Source organism: Passer montanus, unplaced genomic scaffold, assembly GCF_014805655.1.
Source record: "Passer montanus isolate IOZ18808 unplaced genomic scaffold, ASM1480565v1 scaffold8, whole genome shotgun sequence".
NCBI lineage: Eukaryota > Metazoa > Chordata > Aves > Passeriformes > Passeridae > Passer > Passer montanus.
Genome location: NW_024373256.1, coordinates 15019302 through 15039462, shown reverse-complemented (window position 1 = coordinate 15039462; position 20161 = coordinate 15019302). Strand labels below are relative to the sequence as shown.

General features: G+C 50.7%; 1 protein-coding gene across 1 annotated transcript in view; it reads right to left on the bottom strand.

Annotated features, from left to right (window-relative positions):
- SEC14L5 (SEC14 like lipid binding 5) overlaps positions 1–20161 on the bottom strand; it is a 39273-nt gene that overhangs the window by 6239 nt on the left and 12873 nt on the right. Inside the window, exons 4-14 of the mRNA XM_039731849.1 lie at positions 12659–12808; positions 12435–12566; positions 10247–10375; positions 9461–9647; positions 7750–7862; positions 3055–3244; positions 2677–2765; positions 2211–2281; positions 1437–1608; positions 687–821; positions 209–346 (exon numbers count right to left, since the gene is read on the bottom strand). Of these exons, the coding sequence (XP_039587783.1) occupies positions 209–346; positions 687–821; positions 1437–1608; positions 2211–2281; positions 2677–2765; positions 3055–3244; positions 7750–7862; positions 9461–9647; positions 10247–10375; positions 12435–12566; positions 12659–12808 (1506 nt within the window). The remainder of the gene's footprint in view (positions 1–208; positions 347–686; positions 822–1436; positions 1609–2210; positions 2282–2676; positions 2766–3054; positions 3245–7749; positions 7863–9460; positions 9648–10246; positions 10376–12434; positions 12567–12658; positions 12809–20161) is intronic.

Genomic DNA, 20161 nt, shown 5'->3' with positions numbered 1-20161 from the left:
AAGAGACTGGACCTTCCAGAAGAACAGACCACAGCAGAGATAGGAGACACTGCTGCTCAAAGTGCTGCTCCTCACTCCCACACGTGCAGCTGCTCCCTTGCAGAACAGCAGCTGCTGCTCCCTGTGCTGGGAGCCCTCGGCTGCTCCAGGCAGCCCCAGCAGAGGGGACACGTGTCACTGTGGCAGCACCCCAAGCTGAGCTCTGTACCTCGTGTGGGGCTCCTCTGAGGACACTTGCAGAGTGGTAGATGGTTTCTGTCCACAGGCGGATGTGATCCGAGTTCTCCTGCTCGTCCTCGGTCTGGTACAGGGACTTGGGCACGAGCCCCCCTTCTGAGACAGTGCACTGCAGGGGCCAGACACACAAACAGGAGCTCAGGAGGTTCCAGCAGTGAACCAGGAACTCTTGCTGGCTGTCAGACACGGGCTGACCCCTCAGCTGAGCCAGAACTGCACAGTGGCTCTGAGCTCCCTGCAGAGAGCTGCCCTCTGACCCTGCTCCAGGATCCCAGGGCAGCACCAGCACTGCAGGGCAGCTCTCTGTGCCCAAATCAACTGCCCTGTGCCCACAGCACGGGCACACTGGCCAGCACAGAGGCTTAACCCCTTCCAGAAGGCAGTGGAAGGTGGTGAGGGAGAGGGAGGCAGTTCCAGATTGTACCTGCACAAGGGGAAGGAAAACCCACCATGCAGTCTCCTCCCAGGAAGTCTGGGATCACATCCTTGTCCACATAGTCCACCAGCCCTCCTGAGCCCTGGTAGTTATTGCCACTGTAGATGAGGAACTTCTGCCTTGTGTTCTCATTGATAAAGGGGCTGACCTGAAGGACAAAGGGCACACAGGACATGGCTGTCACTGAGGGCAGCTGGAGACCCTGTCTGAGCCATCTCATGATGCTTCAGGCTCTAGCCTGGAATGTCTCAGCAGTGTGCAGAGCTTCACAGCTCTGAGGCACTTCCCAAAGAGAGGGATAACAAACTGAAAATGTTCTTTCTCTCTCTATCACCATCTCACAACACTTTGTGCTTTATGTAAAGGAAGTCTGCAGTCACTGCCTCACCCACAAACCTCACAAGAAATGTAACAACCAAGTTCTCACACTGCCAGAGCAGTCAGCAGACACCAGATTTATTATTTACTACCTATTATTACTACTTACTACCCTTCAGTGTCCTAATGAAATGAAAAGGTATCTGTCTTTCCCACCAACTTTGGGTGGAATGGGCAGGTCCAATCCAGGTTTCTCATCCTGTCCTGGTGGATGGCAGTCACCAGAACCCAGTGAGCTACAGGCTCCCCATGGCCTGGTTCTGCTGTGGCTCCTCAGGAGCTCCCCACAAGCTGCCTGGAGATTCTCCCCCCTGCCTCTGCTGATGGAGCTGTCTGTGGACCTGCACAAGTGGCAGTGACCCTGCAGAGCCCAGGTTTCACCCACCAGGGTCCAGAGCACAGGGAAGACCCGTGGTGCCCTCACGATCAGGAGCCTCCCCAGGGTCTCAGGGTAGTTGTCCTCCACCACCTCAATGATCCTGAGCAGGGCCTTCACCCCAGGCCGCCAGAGGTGCCTCATATTGAGCCCTTCCAAGTCCACCAGGCACGTCCAGGATCTGAAATAAACAGAAAAAGACCTGTCAGAACTCTGGAGTGTGGTGGCAGCTCAGTTTAGGATCCACAGTAACCCCACAGCCTGTGCAGGATCCGGGAAACCAAAAAGGGCCAAAGCAATTCCAATAAAAGCACATCTCCACTCAGGCAGCAGACACCTGAACCCAGGTGAGCTCCAGGTAACACAGACACCCAACCCCAAGGGCAGGAACATCTGTCACTCCAGAAGGTGAAGGTATGCAGGCCTATTGCTAAAAAGAATGTAAAAATGTCTTTTAAATTAAAGTGGAATCTGGCAGACAGGCTCCTGTATTAAAAAATTTCAATGACGTGGATCAAAATCACCAAGACAGAAAGATTAAATTAATCTGAGATGGGATATGAAAATTATGTAAGGAAGGATCAATACTTGCTTTTCAACAAAACTGCAGGATTTGTCTGCATTTAAGTCAAACAAATAAATTTTTATATATCTGTGGTCCCCATCCAGCTGTCTGCAGTGCAACCCTAAGGACATCACCCCAAACCACAGCAGCATCCTTCACCATGGCACTGAGAGTCTGCAAGGGCTCAGGAAAACCAGTTCTAAACCAAAGACACTGACGTGATGGGCCGGCCGAAAATGTTGGTGTTTTCCTCACATCTCTTCTGTCCTTCCTCATTAATGGACAGAACCTGCAATCACAGACAGCACAGACAGGGATTAGCCAGAGAATGGCTGAGTAGCCAGGATGGCCTGGAGATGTTATTTTAAAAAATACAAAAAGCAGAGGGCAGGGTTAGAGGGGATACTGGGAAGGAATTGTTCCCTGTGAGGGTGGGCAGGCCCTGGCACAGGGTGCCCAGAGCAGCTGTGGCTGCCCCTGGATCCCTGGCAGTGCCCAAGGCCAGGCTGGGCAGGGCTTGGAGCAGCCTGGGACAGTGGAAGGTGTCCCTGCCCATGGCAGGGGGTGGGACGGGATGAGCTTTGAGGTCCCTTCCCATCCAAACCATTCCAGGATTCCTGATGCACCATGACAAGACCTCCCAGCACCCTGAGGGGAAGAGGTGACACACAGGGCACAGCTCACATGTCGCAGCAGGGATTCCTCTCCCAGGGCCTTCACCAAACCCTTGGTGTCCATCTGGCCGAGGCGCAGGATGTAGAGCGGCCGCCCATCTTCAAAACAGAGGGGTCAGAGAGGGCAGCACTTCAGTCTCCAGGCTGTCACTCCCATACCCTTTTTAAAAGCCACATTAAATATTTGAAAAGGATAAAAATCTCTGCTAAAAGCAACCTGTTCAGAGAAATTGCTTTGCACTGACTGGTCTGTGCAGAGGGAATACAATTAGAGGGAAGCAGAGTGGCTGCTCACAGGCACTGAACTGCTTTGTTAACTTTAAAAACAACAATGCAGCTTTCCTCACCATCCCAGACCACCGGTGAGGTGCCAGGGGCAGCTCCTCACCTTTGTCCTGGTAGTGCCACCCCCCAGTGTAGTACTCCTGCAGCAGGGCCGGGGGTCTCCAGGACTGCAGGATGAAATCCACCTGGTACTGCTTGCGCCAGGCCAGCGACTGGCACAGCATCTCCCGCGCTTTGTCCATGTTGAAGTCGCGGGCGCGCAGGAAGCGCAGGATGTGCTCGTCCTTGGGGATCTGCCAGGAGAGAGCCCAGCATCAGCACTGGAATGCTCCTCGGGCCTGCACAGGAGGCTGCAGCTTTGACACCATTTTGAATCTCTTCAAACTAAGACAGCAAACATTAAATTTCCCTTCCGCCTCCCTCCCTCGGCAGCTGAGCCAGCTGGCAGCAGCAGAGGGTGCCAGGAGCACAAAAGCAGGGAGCAGCTCACTGACTGTGGGAAGCCCTTCCCCAGTGCAATTCCCAGCAAACCCCAGGCTGGTTGATGTTTCCCTTGACTGGTTATCCACAAGGACCTCCAAAATACTGTGTGAAAATCAGGGAGGTGCAAGTCCACCCGCCCAGGGCAAATCAGCACAGGATGGCAACAGGTAACAAACAGCCACAGGTAACACACTGACCACACCAGGCACTGGAGGGAATCACAACTGTGCAGTCTGAATGATGCCACCAGTCCCAGTTCCAGCTTTTGTGCAGGCCCTGCTGCTAGTGCTTGAACAGGAAAGCTGCTGAGTGCTTCAAAGGCTTCCCTGCCCCATTACACCACAATAACTCTTGATCCAAATCAACCCTCTCCCAATCACTCACCCCAGCACTAGCACTAATCCTAACATCACAGGCACAAAAGCCTTCCAAAGCAAGTCTGCAGAAAGGCTTATTCCAACCTCCTTCCAGATCTGCCATGTTCTCTTTAGCTGCAGAATCAAAGAAAGCTTGGCAGGAGTGCCAAGCAGCAGGAATTAACAACGAACCTGATGGATTCCACAGAAGTGCCAAATCTGACTAAGAGCCTGTCAGCTGCAAATCCAACTGGATTAGAGCTGCATGTGCTGCTGGGTTCACAGCCCCTCACTCCAGCTTCTCCAAAAGTGCTTGGCCTCATTCTCTACAAGTTTCCATAAAAAATTCCAGCTCTGTGGAGGAGGGATTGTCTCTTCCAGAGTCTCCATGTTGTGTTAGCACAACCCAAGCACTCCCAGCCCTGCTGGGACACAAATCCCCATGGTCAGGAGTCAAAGCTCCTTTGTTTGTGCACAGCCATGCTCAGGGAAACAGAAAGCTGGGTAGAAAGCAAGGCTGGCAGCTGTGTCAGGAGGGAGCAATCCTGGATTCACAAGCAAGAGATGGTAAGAACTGGCTCACCTAAAGAAGAGTTGAGGCAGCCTAAATGAATCCTAAAGCACCTTAGGAGCAGGGGGGAGACTAACATTGGTTCTGACACTGCATCTGTGTGTCCTGGAAAGGAGAGGGCAGCCTTCCCAAAGGTGATCTCGAGAGTACTTAGAGGAATTCAGTATGACAGCAAGTTTAAAGCCAGCAGAGCATTCATCAGATAATTCAGGTTTGTGTTGCTGCTGCTCAGAGGCAGCTGTCACTCATCACACCCAGCCCAGACACCCACAACAGCTCCTGCATCTCTGCAGGAGAGGGGATGGCTGCTGGAAGGTTTGATAATTTCCCTGTTTCAAACCTCCCCTGTGCACAGCTCCAGGCAAGAGGCAAATCCAACACTTCTGTTTGGACCAAAGGCAGGAAGCTCCAAGACTTATTCCACAGCAGAATTAGTCTTTTATCCTTGTCCAACCAAAGCAGTAACTCCCACATGCACGAAAACGAAGGTTTAATTTCAGCCTGCTTTTGTATTCCCTGGTAAAACTGCTGCACTCTCCTGCATGGTGCAAAGCCTTCAACAGAGCTTTAAGTTGCTGCAATTTTAACACCATTTACAGTTTGTTCCTTTAACTCCTCAGATTTTTTAAGCAACAACATATCTGATTGTAAAGGTAATGTCTGCTTTGGAAGGAATGGGGAAAAGATAGTGAAATAGGACAGAGGACAAAAATAAGAAGGACCATTTTCCAAGAAACAGGAGATCTATTTTTTGATAATTTCTGACAGAGGAATAAGGCCATCCCTGCTCTGAATTAAAAGAACAGATTGTCACAGCAAGGTAAGAGCCTCTCCAGGGACAAGCCCAGCCTTGCAGGACAAGCTCCTGATTTTGGCCTGCTCTGTCAGGAAATCAGGAGAAGCAGCTGAGCAGTCAGGGGGGTCAAGATGAAGTTTCAGTAGCCAGCACCTCCCTTCCTGTGTGCCCACGTCCTCCTGGGGACAAGGCCCAGCAAGGCCACCCAAAGGCCTGAGGCAGCTCCACTGTCCCCAGAGCTCAGGATTGAGCTGCACTTGCCAAGCTCCCAGCACAGCTCAGGGGACAAGGGCTGCCTCTCCCTGCACAGCTCCAAGCCCCAGGGGCAGCTGCTCCACATTTTGCTTATGTGCTCTCACTTTTTCCTTCTCCAGCTTGATTGCCCAGCCTCTGACATGGAGGGGGAGAACCAGCCTGTGGGTTGATACTTTTCAACCTAAACAAAGGTTTGGGTGGTGCCTGTTCCAGCTGAAAGCAGGATCCTTGCAGGTCACACCAGGGACAAAGCCCCCCTGCCTTTGGGATGTCCTCCCACCCAGGACCCTCTAGGTGAGATATCTCCTACCCCACTGGAGCCCACACCACCTCACTGCTCAGGCCTCCATGAAAAGCCTCCTGTCCTCTCTGAGAGCACAGTCCCACCTGGGACTGATCCCTGCCTGTGCAGTGCCTCTCACCTGACTGGAGGCTGGATCACAGGCAGACAGACCAAAAGCAGCTTCCAGCAGAGCCCCTTTTCTTGGTGAAGCTGCTCCTGCTCACACAGCTCCCTCACCACCCCTGGCTGGCTGGGAGCCCAGCCCCAGCTCCTTCCTCAGGGCCATCACAGTGACACAAGAGCAGCTGCCAGGGAGGTGTCACAGCCCTCCAAGGGGCCCTTTGCTACATCAGGTGTGTATATATACAATATATTATATATCACACATATATTTCTGTAGCCTCTACCTGCCTCCAGCAGCCCCACCCTTCTGGTCCAAGCTATCCAGGCTGCTGTTGATGCCACTGTACACCAGTGGCTTTGGCCAGCCCTGGCAGGTGTTTGGGGGTGGAAATTTATCAGCTCTTACAATTCAGCAGCAGTGTTGGAGTCTGGAGCTCATCAGCTGCTGGGAGCCTCTCACACTGCCCCAACACCTCCTGTTCTCTTCAGTCTGAGGTTTGCTGGGAGCTGTTTTTCCATCCACATTCCTGGGTACCAACAATACCCATGTGCCTGCTCACACACAAGGGAACTTCAGGAGTTCAACAGCAGCAGAACAATAGCACTAAATCTTTGTTACATTTTATTTCTACAGAGGTGATTCACATTCACTTTACCAAGAAAAAACAGCATTTTAAATCATGTTCAGACTCCCTGGACTCAGATGAGACATGCTCAGCTCTGAGACATACAGCACAGCACGCAGGACTGGCAAAGCTCCTTGTAAGCAGCAGTCTTTTTTGGAAAGGCCAGGTAAAGAAAAGAGAATGAAAATCTTCCCAAACCCAGGAATGCAGAGTACCTGACCTAACCCATCCTGACTGACTGAGCTGATTCCTTCTAAGCCAGGAAGCTTTTACTGTTGAAACCTCATCCAGCTGTTCCCTGCTTCCAAGCAGGATCACCTGCTCCTCTTGCTAAGCACCCTTTATCTACTCAGCCCACCCAACTACTCTGGTGCTATCCTTGGTCCTTTTTTCCTTCCCTCCTAATCCCTCTCCATCAAGAAATCTGGAGTTGAACCCCTCTTGAAGCATTCAAGCTGCTCTAGACCCTTTCTTCTCCCAGCCACATATTAGTTACCCTGCTGGTCTGACAGAGACTTTATTTAACCAAAAGGAGCCCAGGACATTCCAGCAGAGCAGAGACACACCTGTCCCTCAGTGCCTGTGCTGCTTCTCAGGAAAAAAATCAGAGAACCATGGAATTTCCTTGAGCAGGAAGGGACCCACAAGGATCATCCAGTCTGACCCCTGGCCCTGCACAGACACCCCAACAATCCCACCCTGGGCATCCCTGGCAGTGCTGTCCAAACACTCCTGGAGCTCTGGCAGCCTCGGGGCTGTGCCCATTCCCTGGGGAGCCTGGGCAGTGCCCAGCTGAGGGAAGAACCTTTCCTGATATCCAACCCAAACCTGCCCTGGCACAGCTCCAGCCATTTCCTGTCCCTGGTCACAGAGCAGAGATTGGAGCTGCTCCCTGGGAGGAGTTGCAGCCCCGGGGAGCTCTGTGCTCCATCTCTTCTCCTCCAGCTGAACAAACCAAGTGTCCTCAGCTGCTCCTCCTATGGCTTCCCCTTGAGACCCTTGTCCACCCTCAAGTCCACCCTTTGGACACTTTCTGACAGCTTTAGATCCTTCTGATACTGTGGTGTCCAGCACTAGAGGTGAGGCCACTGTGGCACAGAGCAGAGCAGGGCAGTGCCTGCAGGTCACGGTGACCCTTTGGGCTGCCAGGGCTGACTCATGCTCAGCTCAACCAGGACCAGGGCCCCATGCCATTTCCTGTGGCGTCACACTCCAGCCTCTCACTCCCCAGTGTGTTTGTGCAGCCAGGGTTCCCCATCGCAGCTGGGGACCCCCTGGGTGCCCCTCAGGGGCTGCCCTACCCACCTTTCCCTTGTGAGTCTCCTGGAGCCACTGGCGCAGGCGGATCAGGCAGCTCTCCTGCATCGGGCTGAGCTGGCCCAGGTAGCGCTCGATGTAGTCAGCGTCCAGCTTGTCAGCTGCAGGGGAAACAAGAGCTCAGAGCAGCCTGCCACAGCCTGCAGGGAGGGCAGCAGGCGATTCCACACACTGGGCTGCCTGTGATTTACAGGGGATTTGCTCAGAAGCCTCATCCCAGCAGCCTGAGGGAGGGAGGGAGGGAGGGAGGGAGGGAGGGACACTCTCCTGGTGACTGCGGCACGAGGCCACAGGCAGCACGTGCTGCATCACAGCTGGATCACTCCACCTGGCTCTGGAACACCTATATTCCATTCAGCTCTGAATTGCTCCAGGAGGTGCTTTAAAAGATCTGGCATGAGTTCTGGCACTCAGCTCAACAAGTACTCCAAGGTCTGGGCATTTCCATCTCCACGTGTCCTAAATCTCATGCACAACTGCAGTGACAAGTGGCTTGCTGGAAAACCAAGCCATTATTCTGCCCAGGGACACCAGAGACTAAGGAGAACAACAGCACATTTCTGACAGCCAGGCAGGATTTTGGCAGGAGGAGAAGTCCTCTGCACACCAAGCAGCTCAATGCCCCTCCAGCTCAGAGACAAAGGACAAGGGGTTGGTGACTGCCAGCACCGAGGGACAGGGGGACATGTCACCCAGGGCTGGCAGCTGCCAGCCAGCAGAACAGGGCAGCTGGGGGAGCAGCCCAGGCAGAAGCTGGGGTGGAAGACACAGGGAGCAGGGCTGGGGACACCTCAGAGCTGGCTCTCTGTCAGGCACCAGGTTCCAGTAGATGCCACCTACAGAAGGAGGCCTGGACACCCACAGGATAAGCAGGATAACAGAGAAATTGTATTTGGAAGTGAGACATCCCATGGAACCCCCAGAGCTAGCTAGGTGGGGAGCAGGCCCAGGGAAGCTAATTCTGTCCTGAGCAGGAATATGGGCAGAAAAAGAAGGGCTACTCTCCTCTTCTGCTGGCTGGGACCCACCACTCTGAGGACAACATTAATCTCAAAAATTTCCCCTAATCAGCTTCTCTGTGGATTCCTATCTTTCTCCAGTAAAGCTCCCAGAGAATGTCAGGTGAGAGCAGAACTACTGATATCTCCAAATTCCAGGTTTTTTGCCCAGTTACACTCAGCAAAACAAGTGCTGCCTTTCCTTCTCAGGAATGACAACAACTGTTTCTATTACAACAGCTCTGGATACAAAGGTCCCTCCTATTTCTTTTTGCCAGAGAAGTATTTTATTTAGTCTAGAAAATATCACCAGACCAACACACGGAAAGATAAAGTTTGATTCAGGCATTTTGTGGGAAAAATGCCTCAGGAGACACTCCTCAAGTTTGTCTTGGCCTGATACAGGGCCAAAAACCATCCAAACCTGTCCCCAAGAATACTAATTATGGAACAGACAAAATATTTAATTCCAGCATACTGAAGACCTTAAAGGGCTCATCAAACCTATTTTTTTTTCCTAAGCTCCAAAACATACTGCCTGCAGAGCTTTTTTGTTTTAGGGGAAAAAAAAGTTCCACTGTTTATTTTCCTTGAAAAAAAGAAAACAGCTTTCCCTCCTCCTCCTCCCCCACACTCCAGATGAAAAACCTGACGGCAGGATAAATGAAAACAAGCTCCGTGGTCGGTGCTGCAGTGCCTACCGTCAGGGCTGGCGGCCTCGGGGGGCGGGCAGGGGCTGGCAGGCTCCCTGCTGCTGCTGCCGGCAGCGCCGGGCTCCAGCGGGGCCGGGGCTCGCTCCTCCTCCGCCCCGGGAGGGCTCCAGCGCGGGATGAACGTGATCCCCTGCGAGATCAGCTCCTTCAGGTAGTGCTCAATCACCTCCTTGCCCTGAAGGGGAAAACTCTCATTAGGAAAAAGCCTCGTCCAGAGCCAGCAAGGCACTGGAGTTTCCTCAGCACAGATGATGAATGCTGCTAGGGATAAACAGAGGGGAAATCTCTCCTTCCATCCCCATGATGCTGTCAAAAAACCTCCAGTATCAAAGCCCCCTGTGAATGATGAATTACACTAACGGCCAGGCAAATCCCAGTTGTGGATGCAGCTGCCTTTCTAACACTTTTACCCCCTCCTCCTGCTCCCAAACCCAATTAGCTGCCCTGTTCCTCTGCAGCCCAGAGCCACTGTCCCAAGCCCTACCTCTGGAGACACAGGGGGTGATTTTCCCCAAGAACCTTCCCTTCCTGCACAAGAAGAGTGTCCCCAGTGCCCAGCAGCCCTGCACTCACAGCACCCAGTGCTCCTCTGGCACAGCCTGCTCCATCCCTGCACAGCCACACTCCAGCCAGCTCTGTTCTGTGCTCTTTGCACACTGGCTTTGCCTTCCTTTGCCCAGCCACAAGCAAGGGCACAAAACTCCACTGGGTGTGTTTACAGCAAGGCAAAGAGAGGGCCTGGGGTGTCCAGGCAGCCAGGGAAGCCCACCTTACCCGTTTGATGTTGGAGGTGTACTGCTTCATGGCAATTTTTTCCACGGTGCTTTCAAAGCCAAAGAAGGATTTGATGTCAAGAGAGGCTGACTGCTCAAAGCAGGTCCAGTCCTCATTCTCGGGGTGAACCTGCAGCCAGGGGAACACAACACACAGGAGGGATGGGGGCAGGTGGCTCATGGCCCTGGCACCACACTGGCTGTTCGACCTCCACAGCCACAGAGAGGGGGCAGAGGGGCACTGCCACACCTGCAGTGGCCAGCCAGGTTCATTCCTTTGTCAGAGCCCTTTGAGAACAGGACAGCCAGACTTTTGCTAACCCAGCATTCTTCACATGCACAAGGAAATCCAGATTTAAATCCATCCCTGCCCCAGCAGACCTGAACTGTAGTAGCAAAAGCTGCACAAAAACAGCAGTGGAACTGCCCACTTCAAGCCATCGTGTCAAGGTCTCCTTATGGAAAGACAGGGATGGCCTTGTGGAACATGCAATTAAAACTCCTACACCTGTAAAGAAGAAAAATGCAAACCAGGTTTCTTTTTTAGTTTTGGATGGGAGACTCAGCTTCTCCCCAAACCACTGGGGACATGGCAGAGCAGGGAGCTTCCCCACTCTTCAGCTCAACACACGCCTTTCCCTTATTTCCCCTCTGTATGGTAGAATCCATCCCTCTTTTCAACTTAACCCTTTCCTGAGAAGGCTCTGCCTTCTCTCTGCAGGTGCTGCTGTTCACAAACTGACAGGAAAGAAAAACAACTCCAGCCCCCACACAAAGATATCATGAAAGACAAATTCCCTGGGGAGATATTAAGTAACTGCAGGAGCAGGATCATATTTCTCCAAGTTGCCTCAGAGAACGCTGCAGAAAAGGAAAGATGAGAATAAACCTGCTTCCGGTGCACTCTGGCAGGGAAAAGGGAACTGGTAAAAATAGAGCAGGGAACCATCTTGAGGATGCAGCCAGCAGCTCCCACCCTGTTCCCCTCACAGCCCAGATACTGACGTTTCCTTCCTAAGAACACAGCCAAAATCAGCAAGTGTAGCAATCTCAGAGTTGACCTGGGAGCATTTCAGACCTGTCAGTGCCTTTGATGATGATGGAAGTTTGATTTACAGCAGTTTTTAGGAAGCCTCAGGCAGCCACCAAGGGATCTCTGCCCAGGAACACCCTCACCATCCAAAATGTTCACAGCTTATCCACTCCTCCTCTTCCTGAAGCTCCTCACAGCCTGCTTACTCCCAAGAAGCTGAGCTGCTGTCCAGCTGCCAAAAGGGCAGGTAAGTAACAGGAGCTGGACATTAGTACAAGGAAAGACAAGCAGGATCTGATTGCTTCCAGAAACAGCTGAGCTATTCCATGGTTTCAGAGCACCAGTGCAGTGAAACAGCACAGAAACAGCCACAGAGGGAGACAGTCCAGGCCACAGATAAGGCTCAAGTCCTTTCTCCAAATCTTTAGAGCATGAAAATGACAAACAAGGTGCTAAAACTGTCACTTATTTGTGGGCAAAATAAATTGTCATATTTCACTCAGAGCCTTATAATAATGAACAGTAAGGGTTTAATTCTAGATATCCAGATTTATTAACATGCCCAAGCTCTAGATGTTTTTGTCAGCCTGAATTTCAATCAAAAAGAAACTGAGGGAATACCAGCAGTTCTGGAGTATCAATTCTGTTTTCCACTTTCACTCCAAGCAGGGAATCACAATCAACCTGAAGAAGTTTCTCAATCCTCAATCACAGAATGGTTTGGATGGACACACAGAATCACTAGGTTGGAAAAGACCTTTAAGATCATCAAGCCCTTAAAGCTCATCTTGTTCCACCCCCTGCCATGGCAGGGACACCTCCCACTGTCCCAGGCTGCTCCAAGCCCTGCCCAGCCTGGCCTTGGGCACTGCCAGGGATCCAGGGGCAGCCACAGCTGCTCTGGGCACCCTGTGCCAGGGCCTGCCCACCCTCACAGGGAACAATTCCTTCCTAATGGCCAATTTGTCTGTGGGAAGCCATTCCTCCTGGTCTTGTGTCTCCAAAGCAGCTGAACTATCCCACACTCGGGACCCTCAGAGTCTGTAATCCCAGTCCAGCGATGCAGGGGTGCTCAAACGCATGCAGGCACCTTCCCCCTGTGTGTGAGTGCACAGCTCCCCCCTCCCAGCACAGACAGCCCCAGCAGGGCTCTCACTGAGTAGCTGCAGGTCTCCCTGACCACCACACGGTTGGCAAAGGTCTCGTTGTGGGCTTCGATGCGCAGCGTCCTCTCCCTCCAGTTCACCGTGTTCTTCTGGATGAAGAAGACGTGCTCCACCCCTGCAATCTGAAGAGGAGGGGCAAACACAGAGAGACAAGAGTAACTTTAGGAGGCAGCCAGCAGAATGCAGGCCTCTGTGCTCCCAAGGTTCCACCTGCCTTCTTCAGCAGCCTGGGAGCATCCACATTCAGCTTGCAGCTGCGCTCAATGACATGGATGGCCCCATCCTCACTCCTGGATTCGTGCAGGATTTCACTCCCCAGGAAGACTGGGATCTCTGGGCATGTAGGAAAGCGTTTCTCATAGGCCTAGAAGTGAAAATAAAGTCAATTTCAGCTTCTGGGTAAATCAATTTTAACTCATTCTGAATTAGTTGATTCCCTTACAGTGAAAGCCCAACAAAACAGAGCCCCCTGAACCCTGGAGTTTGCCCCAGCTTCCTCAGAGGTGAAGTTAAAGCAGAGTAGGCACAAGCAGAGACAGCACCATGTCAGTCACCAGCCAAGCATGACCTAACATAACTTTTCCTTGACACATGAAGTAGAAACAGAATCCTGTTGTTGAAGAATACTAGGAAGGGAATCATGACTTCAACATCAGGAAACTCCTAACTAGCAAAAGCAAACAGAGCTCTGCTGATTGCTGCTGGCTAAAGACTGGAATATTATAATCTCTGGCTCAATACTGTCTGTATGAAGCCTTAAAATGTGATGTGCCAAACAGTTCTTGTTGCCCTAAACTACCAAGGGTAAGGCTACTCACTTTGCCTCAATTCATCCATTTCTGAAACAACTCTGTCCTGGCTCTGAAACGTTCCCTGTTCTGTTAGCACATCCCTGTGAAAAGCCCTTTCTCCAAAGCTTCTTTAGCAGCTCTAGCAGAAATGCAGTCTTCCCTGGCACTTGCATGAACAGCACCTACTGCTCTGCTTCTTCCCTAACTTCTTCATCTCTTACTGTATTCTGTTTGCAGGGTGGAATGTTTTCCTTGGACTTCTGAAAAACCTCTTGCATGTTGTGCTGCTGTTGCAAATATGTGGTAGCTGCACAAGCTGCCCAGAGCTCCACTGCAGCTGTTCCTGGAACAGAACCTGTGCTCTCCCTCCACTGGACTCTCAGAGCTCCACATTTCCATCCTAAGATGTTTCTGCCTCATTGCAAGGCAATTCCTCTAGGAACTGCTGTCATCTTCCCACCTTCCAGAAGACACCACCATTTTATACAGCACAGAAAAATAAAAATATTCATGAGTTCTCTGCCCCAAAAGCAAACATTGATGTGCTGATGCTGGAGCTGGGCTGGCTGTCAGCTCCCCATTAGCACAGCCATGCAAAGCCTGGATGCCCCTGCACAGATTCATGTCCCTGATCCCAAAATAGCCCAGGCACTTAAGGACACATTCCATATCTCCTGCTCCCGGACCTCTGGACGGGAAAGGAGCTATTTCAGATTATCATGTTGCTCCAGTATCAGGAGGGAAGTGCAGGCAGCTGCCAGCTGGAGTCCTGGCCAGAACAGAGCACGCAGGTTTGAAACCCTGCTCTCCCAGTCCCTCAGCAGCGTCCTGCTTGCTTTGCCACACTTCCCAGAGAACTTTCCTGTGTTCTCCTACCTTGCTTTTCACTCCTCATCACAGCAATAACAAAACCAGTTTAGATAAATCCAAAATTCCCATGGTAAGTGATTGTTTCCAACACAGATCCACCTGGCTCCAGCCAAGAGGAGCACACTCACTGCTTTGAGCAGCTTAATTTGTCAGGATGGGAATTCATGGATCTGTGTCTGGCATTGCCACAGGACACTCCCAGCCATCCTCTCCTGGTGCCCTTTGCTCCAGGGCCACCTGGCAGGACCTGCACACCTCAGCAGTGCTCCCCTCCCTAAACTTGCCAACCCATTCAGCTGCTCAGGTGGAGTCACCACTTCCTATTTGTGCTCCCACCTGCCCTGTCCCAACCCTCCAGGCTCCAAACCACCTTCCAGGGCTGTCCTGAGGCCAAAGCCTTCACCTTGCTGGTCTCTCCTGTTCCAGCACATACAAAATGTATCTCTTTAGGCCACCCATTCTAAGTTACTGGAGTCCCAAGTGGTTGGGCAGGGCATGCTGAGAACATCTTCAGAGGCCACTGGGATACCAGAAAGCTTAGCAACTGCTTTTGGGCAGTTTGTCCCATGTCACTCCATACACGTGCCCTTAGCACACTTGCACAAAGTGTCACTGAAAGCCCTTCCCTGAAAGAAGGCTGCCCTAATTAACTCCACAGCAAGGGTGGACAGTTTGATAGGACAATGGGAAAGGGTGTTAAACTGAACACTTAAATCACATGTTAGGAAGAAATTCTTCCCTGTGAGGGTGTTGAGGGCCTGGCACAGGGTGCCCAGAGCAGCTGTGGCTGCCCCTGGATCCCTGGCAGTGCCCAAGGTCAGGCTGGACAGGGTCTGGAGCAGCCTGGGACAGCAAAAGGTGTCCCTGCCCATGGCAGGGGGTGGGACTGAATGGGCTTTTAAGGTCTCTTCCCACCCAAAAGATTCTGTGATTCTGCTCTTTCAGGGGTGCAGCTGTGCCAGGAACATTTGAGGGAGTTTCCAGACAAACAAGAGCTGTTCCAGTGGGACCAGGACCCTCCAAAGCCTCACTTGAACAGCTTCACCTGTAATGCCCCCTCTCCACAGAGGGACCACAGGAGCCACTCTGGAACCACCACGGAACCCAGGTGCCCGTGGCTCCCATCTGAAGGCAAACCACTGGATCTCAACTCCAGCTGCTTCTTTCTCACTAAGTATGGACTTGATCCATCTGGAAACAGGCTCCCTAATAAACTGTCATTAGATCCAGCAAAACTAAGACCAGGACTAAGAGTGCAGCCACTTTTCCAGTCAGCTAAACAACATCTGGAGCAGGAAGAGAGGCCAGGGCTGAGGCACATGGCAGTGCACAGCCTGGTGATATAACTGTGACACGAGCCCAAACACATTGCCTAAATTGGGGGAACACTGCCATATTTGACAAAGAATCCATATCCACATCAATATTAAGTCCTTTGCTAATCTTCTTTGCACAACAGCTCTAAAAATACAGCAGGGAAGATGCCTGAGATCACATGAAGGACAGCTGAAGCCCCACGCTGCAGTGACAGCAAAGCTGTTCCCAGAGCACCCAGACTTTCCATCCCTGCAGACTGAGCTGAGCAGAGCAGCCCATTTCTGCACCCTGCAGAATCCTCTTACCAAAATCCTCCTCTCTGTGCAACAGCCCATTGCTGCAACAGGGAAACTGAGGGAGCTTATAAAGACAAAGAAATACTTAATTTTTTTCAAGGCTGTTATGTCTCCTCCTCTGGGATTCTGCAGAGTCCAAGGTGGACAACAGAACATCCCAGGGAAATGAAAGGCACAGAGTATTTAGTATTAATTGTTTCAATGCTTTGGCTGCCTGCACTTGCTCTTTCAGCTCCTTCCTGCAGGAACTCTGCACAGAGCAGGATACAGGAACTGGGATTTGTCTCTCCCTTCTGTGCCTCTCCTTTCCCAGAAGGAACAACAGCAGTGCTGTGCCAGCACTGGGTGCTCTGCTGTGGGTCTGCACTTCAGACTGACACTGGGATGACTAAAGTCTCCAACTTTCAGATATATATCAAATATATATCTAATAAAATTAATGGTTCCATGAAGCCACCCCCTCCCTTCCTCTAAACCCCACTGGGATTAACACCTGATACCCAAACCAACCATTCCACACGAGGTGCTACTCAGGCTCACCAGTGTCCTTCCCTAAATCAAGTTGGTTTTTCCCAGATTTCGGACAAAACAATTGTTGCAAAAATCAGTGCTTTTGTTGTAGTGGACTGTGACTAACAGTTAAAGAGTAATTTAAACCTCTCCAGTCCTGAAACTGAAATTACACACTAAATTTCACAAGAGCGCTGAGTGAAGACAGAGGGACCTGGAATCTGAACTCATCAAGATCTTTTGCTTAGAACTATAACCAATTATTTTTGGGTGTATCTAAATGTAAAAAAAAAAAAAAAGCATGTAGATACAGTTCATTGGAATGAAAAAATTTCAACAAGGAAAAAATTAAATTGAAAAAATAAAGTGAAGCAATTTCTAGCTGAAAAATTAAAACATGCCGGAAAGTCAAAGATCTCAAAGGTTCAGTAGTGCCAGATTTTCCTTTCACACTGAAGAGAGCCCAAACTAGGATAAGGATATTTCCAACTGGTTACAGTGACCTCTTCATCCCAAAAAAGACCCCTTAGTGCCACTGAAGCTGACAAATAATTAATTACATGGAGCAATCATTAGCAGTGATACAGCTGACGTGAAATCAGCAGAGTGCTCTGACCAAGCTTTTGCCCTGGGATCTCCTGGGAAATACATCCAAGTGGTTTTACCTGCTCTGCTAAATATCCATCCCAAATGGATTATGGACCAGCACTGAAAAGTGAAAATCAGCTTGTGAGAGGAGAGCTTGAGAACAATGCAAGAAGCCATGCCTGGAAGTGCTCTGACCTGCTGGCTAAATACTCAGTAACCAGTACAAACCCCACATGTGTGAGAACACAGTACTCCTAAGGTCAGGCACATGCCAAACAAGAAAAAAGAATATAAAACCACAAGTGTCAAGCCCCAAAAGTGACAATCTAAAGCCTCACAGCCATGGAGAAAAGAGGAAATTACCCTCCTTTACACCCCCCCTACTCCACCTGCTCAGCCCTTCCCCTGCAGAGCAGGGCCCCATGCAAGCCCTGCACGCTCCCAGCTCCAGGGTGTCAGAGAGCCTGGCAGTGCTCCTGCCCTCCACTTCAGGAGCTGTGCCACTGCTGTTCCTACAGGAGCCCCAGGACATGGCCAGCAGGCAGGATCTTTCTAACAGCTACTCCTGTTTCTCCTTGGCAGGCTTTTCTAGGAAGTGACCTTGAAATCAATTTACACCACAGAGACCTCAGGAATGCACAACAACAGGGACGTGTAACCACTGAATTACTGCAGGACACAAAACACCTCAGCAGCCAAACCCCCTGCACACCTCGAGGCAGCTCCCTCCAGCCTGCTGGGTCCTGAGTGGCTCCCATGTGCTCCCAGAGGAAGCTTCTGTGGGATGGGATCTCCAAGAGTACCAGAGCTGGGGGTGGGGGGAATCTGCATTGTGTGGAGCACAAAGAAACTTAATAATGATGCACCTGATGTAGACAGAATTTCTAGTCAATATTACACGAATACGTGACAAGGAGAAGACTTCATCCTTCTGCTAAAACACTTCTAATTTTCAGGCTCAGACAATGTTTAAATCTGTATTAATTAATGAGATTCCTCGAGGTCATGTTACAGCCATGTGCAGGTTGCCAGGAAAAAGGAACCCCTGTGTTCAGAGGAAGGGAAGTGAGGAGGAGGTACAATACCAGCTTTTGAGCTGAAGATGCCCAGATCATCGTCCCTTTGAAAAGAGATGATGAGAAGCAAGATGAAGACACCTCGTCACTTTTAAGTAGGAAGTGGATGCATTTGGAGCAGCTTTTGAGCAGCTCTAATGATACATAAATATTCCTCTGCAGATTGAGGCCTTCTAGGAAAAAGGAATTTCATCCTGCAGTTCCTCCCACTGCTTGGTCTCAGTGCTGAAGGGAACCACAGAGTCTGCACACACCAGACACAATAATCCACGTGCTCTGAACAGATCAGATACCAGCTTCCCACTAGCCACAAAGTAAGATAAAATATACAGGGAACAATGTGGGAGGGACAAAATCCATATTTAGGGTACAGAAAGGCACTGATTCAGGGAAAAGAGAACTTCATTTCAAGGAGGTGCAGAGTATGCACAGCAAATGTGTTTGGGGCCTGAGGGAAAAAAATAAACACTTCTGTTAGCCAGAGGAAAAAGATTTGCCACTGAGAAGTGCATGGGACAACAGCACCCAGGCTACAAACATTGACCCAGTGTTATCCCTGCCTGGACTACAGCCAATAATTTGCCTCATTCCTTCAGATTTTGGTGAAAGAAACAATTCAGGGAGCAGCAGCATCTATTGCAATACAGGCACAAGTGAGGCCACAGCAAACCTCCCAAAGCCAGGCCCTGCACTGCAGCTGCACAAAGCCCTCCCAGGAAGCCACCAACGTGCCTGCCCTCCTGTCTGAGAGGGAACAATATCCCATTATTCAAGCTGTCCTGCTGCAGCCTTCTCCCTCCTCTGCTGGGAGAAGGAATTCTGCATGGAGAACTTGGGATCACCAACAGCACAAGGCTTTGGCCTTTACAAAAAACTGTGGAAGTGACACCTTGTCCAGGAACCACTGCTTGTCACAGCCCAGTGCAGAGACAGAGAAACCAAAATAGGAAGGCAAGGAAGCACAGATCTGGTGTGACTAACACCTGAAAGAGCAAAACACAGCAGTCAAGTGTCACATCACACATTTACTGCTTGGTGATTCACCCCAAAATCAAACAGGCTGGCTCACAAACTAATGGCTACTCAGAAGGACACGCTGTCATTGCCAAAGCTGCTGTGAGAATTTATACAAACTGGCCATGATTCAGGGTCAGACTTGGGAAGGTCACTGTGCTCAGCAGTTAAACAAGCCCATACAGGTTGAGATGTAAGGATTAATTTTGATTCTAAATTTTATCACCTCTTTTAGTCCCTCCTGAAGAGTTTATAATTCATCTTCTGCACCTAGTTTTGGTCACTACCAGAAGATGAGATAAGGTGGTACAGCAAAGCTGAAGGTTTCTCCTTGTGCTGTGCCTCTGAACTGGAGCTCCCTTCAGGGCTCAGCCATCCCTGCACCAGCCAGCACCCACCAGATTAAGCCTGAGACACAACCCATCCTTCAAGGAAATAACCCCCATGCTGCAGCTGGAGAAGGTGAATAAACCTGCAGAGACCCTTGGGACTAGCATAAACCTGCTCACACATGGTGCCAGCACCATCCTGCTCAGCAAACGGAGTCTGAGCAGTGCAAAGCTCTCAGAGACCTCTGCCATCCCTACAAAACACTGAGGGTGATGTGCAGATGCTGCCAGCAGCTCTTCCATCACCCAGCAGCAGTGACAAACAGCACTCACCAAACACTTTCAGCTCACTTGAGGGGAAACATCCCACACCACGGTCCCAGGAGAAATGTCAGCTCTTTCCCAGCTATGGCTCACTCTCCACCTGCTTCTTGCCAGGGGAGGAGGTGGCAGGGCCTGGGGCTGAGCCCCCCGTGCAGAGCCAGCCCAGCTGACACACAGAGCAGCACTCCCAGCTCCTGGTGCCAAATGCTGCTCAGCAGGAAGATGAGGGGTTATTTTTAGTGTATCTTGACAGCAGAGTTTCAAGCCTTCAAGTCACACTGAAGCATCATGTCTTGAGTCAACACTAGATTATCTCTAAGTGCATAAAATGTTAACCCAGTAGCTTCTGGCAGTCACAGCAAAGTCACCTTCCAAACATGGCAAAAAGTAGGGACGAGGGAAGCTACCTTCTTTAAAATATCTGGCACAGCCAGACCATGCACATCCAAGGAGGAATTGTCAAGTTTTATATACCAAACAATCTATACATCGATAAAAATATGTGACACATACCTACAACCTATAACAATCAATAACAAAGCAGATCCTGCTTTGCAGGGATTTTTTAACTTCTTAACTGCTTAGGTTATTATCAAGACATT